Source organism: Triticum dicoccoides, chromosome 4B, assembly GCF_002162155.2.
Source record: "Triticum dicoccoides isolate Atlit2015 ecotype Zavitan chromosome 4B, WEW_v2.0, whole genome shotgun sequence".
Classification (NCBI taxonomy): Eukaryota; Viridiplantae; Streptophyta; class Magnoliopsida; order Poales; family Poaceae; genus Triticum; species Triticum dicoccoides.
Window position 1 is genome coordinate 575,416,532 of NC_041387.1, and position 6,254 is coordinate 575,422,785.

At 39.4% G+C, this 6,254-nt stretch overlaps 1 protein-coding gene across 1 annotated transcript in view; it reads left to right on the forward strand.

Moving 5' to 3' along the window:
- Nucleotides 1–1,721: 1,721 nt before the first annotated feature.
- LOC119291512 (protein CHROMATIN REMODELING 35-like) overlaps nt 1,722–6,254 on the forward strand; it is a 7,109-nt gene continuing 2,576 nt past the window's right edge. Inside the window, exons 1-5 of the mRNA XM_037570281.1 lie at nt 1,722–2,545; nt 3,673–4,261; nt 4,560–4,649; nt 5,149–5,382; nt 5,921–6,088. Coding sequence (XP_037426178.1) covers nt 2,157–2,545; nt 3,673–4,261; nt 4,560–4,649; nt 5,149–5,382; nt 5,921–6,088 — 1,470 coding nt within the window. The 5' untranslated portion in view covers nt 1,722–2,156. The remainder of the gene's footprint in view (nt 2,546–3,672; nt 4,262–4,559; nt 4,650–5,148; nt 5,383–5,920; nt 6,089–6,254) is intronic.

The following is a 6,254-nucleotide window of genomic DNA, read 5'->3' on the forward strand; positions in this document are numbered from 1 at the left end:
AGGAGGAAGGGGAACCAGGGGAGTAGGGGACAACGAAAGGGGGAGGAGAGGTACAGTACCTCCTTGCCTTGCCCATATCTATATCTATACCTACTAATATAAGAAATAGGTATTCTTAGTCCATTTTGCTATTTTATATAAAATCCCCTATGTTTCTGACATTAAACTCGTAGTACATATCAAATCAAATGATTTTTAAAATACTCATATCTTCTAAACCACAACTCCAAACTTGACATGTTATATATGAAATTTAATTAGAAAAATATATAGAATTTGAATATGATGTTATTTTACCTGTTAACATTTAAAAAAAATACTATCTAGGCGGCAATATTAATCAACAATGCATTATCCGTCTTTTTTTTCATACTGGTACTGATTCAGATTGAGGATGAACACATCAGCAAAATCAGGATTGGGCATGAAATTGAAGATAAATTTGCTAGAAACACCCCATAAATAAGGACATGCATGAAAAAAAAATAAAGGAAGGACTCAATAAAGATGGGATGTCCTCTATAAAAGAAATAAAAGAGAAACTGAAGAGGAGATCCGATAAAGATGATATGTTGCGCTATTCTCCTATATATAAAAAGAAGAAAAAGAGGACATGCATGGAAAAAAGTAAAAAGGAGGCATGCATGATAAAAAATAAAATAAAAAACGAGTTTGATAAGATATCAATAGTGATAAAACAGGGACCAATACCTACGACATGTATGGCAAAAAATAGTGATGAAATAGGGGTGCAAGTACATGCGTCCACAAGAGACTATACAAAAATGTTCTTTTTCAGACCAAAAAAAAATCTCTTTTTATGATTAAAAAATCATGTATCTTTAATCTTTTTAACAACTCTTCATGTATTTCAGAAATATGCATGTGAAAAAAGTGTTCAAGTGTTACCCTAAGTTGGTGATTCTTAAACTGAAAACTGACATTGATATAGACATGTCTCGTAGTGTGCTAATGTGTCATCATTTGTTTTTTGTCGTTTTTCTTTACTCACCCGTAACAACACCCCATTCCGAATATGACATAAATAAATGCATGATCACTTGTCTGTTTCTTTGTACGGATTAAATCTACATGCAAGTCGTGTTGAAATAGAACACAATCTTAAATTGCGTGGTTAAGACCATCTTTGGTTGGGTTGTAGTTATAAATTCTCAGATTATAGACGATTTTTTGTAAATTAAGAGCCTGTGGTATTTTTTCTCTTCCATTGCAAAGCACGAGTCCTTTTGCTAGTGATAATCAAAATTATTTAACTTTCGACCCAATTTTAAGTTTAATTTACTTACCAAATTTCTCATCAAATTATAAGGTAAACTACGAACATGTGATAAACATTTATTTACACAATCACGTTAACATGGGCAGGTAAATCACAAGGTAATGTATTGGAATATTTATATTCCGTTGCAACTCACGGTCATTGTTCCAATACGTAACAGTAAAACGAAGAGTATTGTAGTGTGCTGCTGCTACTTTTTTTTTAGTAACGTGTGCTGCTGCTACTATTACTATACTACTACTTGGTTGGGTTAAAAACAGGCAGGTGTGTTTATCCTAGCGATCTGCGCCCACGGATCAAATCAAAGCTGCCTGGAAGTCTGGAACGATCCCGAACGATTCGCGTGCAGGCCACCTGAAGCGTCCAACACCCAACGCTTCCGCTTCTTTGCTGCAAGAACATCGGAGGGGTCACTGCTCTCTCGCCCAAGCGCAGGATTCGAGCTCCCCCAAAGCAATCCCCGGCCTGCATCGTCTTCCTCTGCTCCTCCGTGGTACGGTTTGCTCTGCTTCCTTCCTCTTTCAGTTAAGTTGTCGCTGCTCTGGTTGCTGTTCTGGCCGCGGCTTGGGGTTTTTTTTTGGTTGTTTTGGAGGTGTTTGGGCCACTTTGGGCGGTCCAATGTCCGGCGGCCGGCGGCTCTTCCGTGGGTCGGCTGCCGGATTCGTGCCTTTCTCCCTCCTCCTTTCACCTCCCTTGGCTCCACCGGCAACTGCCGCCACCGTCGTGCCTTTCTTCCTCCCCTTCTCCTTTCTATCTTCTCCCCTGCCCCTCATTCAAACGCGCTTGCGGGCTGGGTGACCCGTGCGGAGAGCAGCAGCGGCCACATTGATAGGGGAGGAGATCAAGGTTGCCGTCGATGGGAAATGAGGTGATTGGGTCGACGAATAGAAGGACGAAGTCTAGCCCGCCGGCCGGCAAAGAGGGCAGGCAGCAACGGGTTGCCGTCACGACGGTGCCACCGGTATGTTGCGGAGTGAATCTGCGCCACCCCTCCTCTCAGCGAAGCTGGATGGCGCCGCGTGGAGAAGGCAACGTCCCCATGTTGCTCGCCACCGCCCACGTGACGAACTCGCCGCGCGGACCTCTCCCCCACCATGGTCGCATGGTAGGGGGATGTGCTTTTCTTTTCGAAAAGGGTCGGGAGATGTCAGATGTGCTAAGCTCAAGGTCAAGTCCAGCTGTCCTGCGCCATTGGTTTCAGTCGCCCACAGGATGTTCGATGAAATACTCACAAGGAATTGACAGGTTAATTCGCCTATAATCGATCATCTTGTTAGGTCTTCTGTTACATACACTACTCTTGTAATACTGCAATTGTGCACGTCATCTCTGCGCCTGACGTCTCATGATCTGATGATGCCGGGGAGACGTCAAACGTCGCGGGCATCATCTCGTTCTCTGAAAAAAATGTGTGCATGTATGGTTCTCTCTGAAACATGTACTGCAATTGTGCCCTTAGGAAACATTTTCTTCCCCAGAGCTTTTAGCTTGTTTACCCTCTGCTCATGAGACCCTTATTCTTAAAATCTGATTGTGCAAGCTATCATTGTGGTCTTTTTTTTAGAACACCATTGTAGTCACAGAGAAATTTCATAGGTTGAATTCACCACATCCTCCTTTTAATTAAAATGTTGTCAGGACAACTGCCGTGAGGATCATCCCCCATTGGTCTTGTTTTTATACTATTATAAACTCTTACTCCAGTTGAAAGTTGAAACCAAATGCTCTTGTGCCAAATAGTGGAAGATGACATCAAATTATTGCTGTGATCTTTCGGCGCAGCAAAGTGCGCTACTGCTTCTAGTTCGCATATGTTTCTCGTAGATAAGATCCCCACCCCTTCGCTCTGTTCAGTTCGTGGGGTTTGGGGTTTTTGGACTGCGCCATCGAGGACCGGTCATTGTCTCTTTTGTTCTGGTAGGATCATTTTACTGACCTTGTCTTTCATACCGGAGGGTTTTGTAGTTTGTAGGTCTAAATCGACTGGTTTATTGAGGTCAGAAGTACGAAATCACATCAATAATATTGGGCTCTGGACGGTAGCTAGGTTTGGTGTGCTAGTTGTTACTGAGGTCTGCACACTTTCGAGCAAAAAAATATTGCGATGATGTTATCCTCCATTTGCTCGCTGGATTTGCTGTGCATTTTGATGATAATCCACTTGATGTTTCCTAAGGTTGAGATGGTTGGATTAGGCCGAGCTTTTCCTTCCTGTTCCTGGTGGTTTTTATTTTCTGAAGGGCCTAAAAATGATTTATTTTCTGAAAACATTTAAAATTGCAGTTCAGATATTCCTGAAATCAATTATTCTCTGAGGCCATTCATAAATTAAACGCCCCGATACATTGAGTATTTTCTGTTCTCTTCTCCAGCATTGATCCTACTAACTACAAAATGCAAAAGCATGAAATCGGGCGTGATAGCTCGCCGGGCACCCAGTCCCTGTCAACCATCATCAGTCATAACAGATCTGTGCGTCTTAGATTTCTCAAAGAATTCAATGAGTTGAAGTACGGGAGTGTCACTGAAGATTACAAGGCAATCAATAGAAAGAGGCATGAACTTATCAGCACCCTTGAAAAGCTGCAACTTATACCTATCAAGTTGCCCTATGCCAGTGTAGCTCTCAAGTCATCAAATGTGACATTACATGATGAAGCACAAAGTGGGAACAATATTAGTTCTGATAATATTATCGAATTGGATCTGTACAATGTTGGAGATGATACCCATGCTACCATGGACAATACTGGGGCTCAGGAAACTGTTTGCTTACTTGATTCTGATGATAACGACATGGTTCAATCCTTTGTAGATGGAAATTTATCCGATTCTAAGAAAAATACTGATTTTATCCAAGAATGCATGCTGGCTGAGCAGCCTTGCCAATACCAGGACATCAGTTTTGAAGCTCAACTTGTAGTTGAGCCAGGAAAGGACAGCACGGACATTGACAATGAGGTGCATTCAACTCATCATATATCTTCTGTTTCTTAATGCATCTAATATAATGCACAATTCTGCATTTTTTAACTGCATGAATAAGAGAGGAGGGAAATAGACATTATTCATTCCCATGCTCGCAAATAGCTTATGTGATCTTTAAACCCATAGGTTATCTTTTTATGCACAATTGTCTCATTATTTATTTTGTCTAAACTGCTTAACAGTATCAAGTTTGTCTAAACTTATGCTTTCATGATAAATTGCATTGTGCTGAAATTACTTATTACTGACTAGCTTCCATCTATATTTCAAGCCCAAGGAAATTGCTTTACTTGATGGCCATAGTACTTCAGAGCCACAACTGATCAAGCAAGGACAGAATGACATAAACATTTACGCCGAGGTCTGCTTCGATATTAACTCTGGAAATGTTAGTCAATATTGCTGTTTTTTTTCCTATATAGTTTTATTAGAGAACTACTGGTAATCACTGAGTATGTTCATATTTATGCCTAGATGCTAACCAGTATCATACTCTCAATAACATCAAAAGTCCTTCCCCAAGGACTGCATGTCCTAGTAAGATATTGTTATATTGCACTTGAATCAACTCAAGTTACTCAATGATGTCCCTGAAGTAAATTTTTGATATGTGCTTTTTACAGGAATATATTTTTAATTTTTTGAATATCCCCTTTTGCTCTGTTTAGTTACAAAAAATTGATTTTAGTTTCATAACTTTTTTCCAGAAGATATGCCTACTCGGTTTCAAAAAATGAAAACTGATTGATTTAGTTCAGATATGACTATATGAGAGATACTATTGTTTTTTAATCTCAATATCTGAATTGGTAAATGGAATCGTTTCTCCCTGTCATGTTCACTATCTTGCATTTCGACAGAGTCGTGACAAGGAGAGAGAAACAAGGGAAGGAGAAGGTGAGGATGTCCAAAGTAAACAACACATGGAGAACAACAATATTTCTGTTGTAGATTCTTGTGAAATATCTTGTGAGGTCATACAAAGTGATTCAACGGCAAATGGACATTATAATCACTATGATAACAATGACAATCCAGTTGATGACCTGGATGACCTTTGGAACGAAATGTCTCTTGCATTGGCATGTTCAAAGGTATCTGTTTAATAAACTCATTGCAATTGTCTCCAGATATATTCTCTTCTCTGTTTTCTTATATCAGGTTAGATTTCAATATTTCATGATCTCAGGGCCTTGCTTACTTGATAATGGGTTTCATGTCTGCACTGATGAAATGGTTCTCAGCAAGTATGCCACATAGAAAATAGTATTTGTAGTACATACCTATAGTTAAAGTACCATTTCTCTATCTACTTGGTGTATATTTTTCAAAAAGAAAAGGAAAATGTGATTGTTGTCTTCCACATGATGCTTGAGGCCAATTATGTGACACTATTTTGCATTTTATTACTTGAAGGTCTAGAGCAGGAGCACATGATCTTACTGGTTGTTTTGAAACAGCTAGTTTTGCATTTTCCTCTGGTCCTTTTTCGTTCTCACACATATACTTTAATGCTTTACCATCATCATACTACTGTTTTCTTAATTTTACCCCTTTACGCATTTGCTTTGTTCTTTTGTCTACCATTACTTGCTTCTTGATGAATCTGACCAACATACTTAATCTAACCAGACCATTGGAAGCGATCACAGTATTGTTCCGTCGGAGAAGAATAATTCTGAAGTAGTGGATGATTGTCATCACGACTTCCTGATGAAAGATGATTTGGGCATTGTATGTCGTGTTTGTGGTTTGATCCAGCAACGTATCGAGAATATTTTTGAGATAAACTGGAAAAAGGTACGGAGTTTCTGATCCAAATTAGTCCAATTTATTTTCTTGAATACTCTGAAGATAATTATTAAAAGATTCAAATAACATTAACTGGTAAATAGTGTCCTGTCAATCAACTCATTGATTAGTTCTGTATGTTATCGTTTATAAACTTTCTTCATCGGTTATTTGT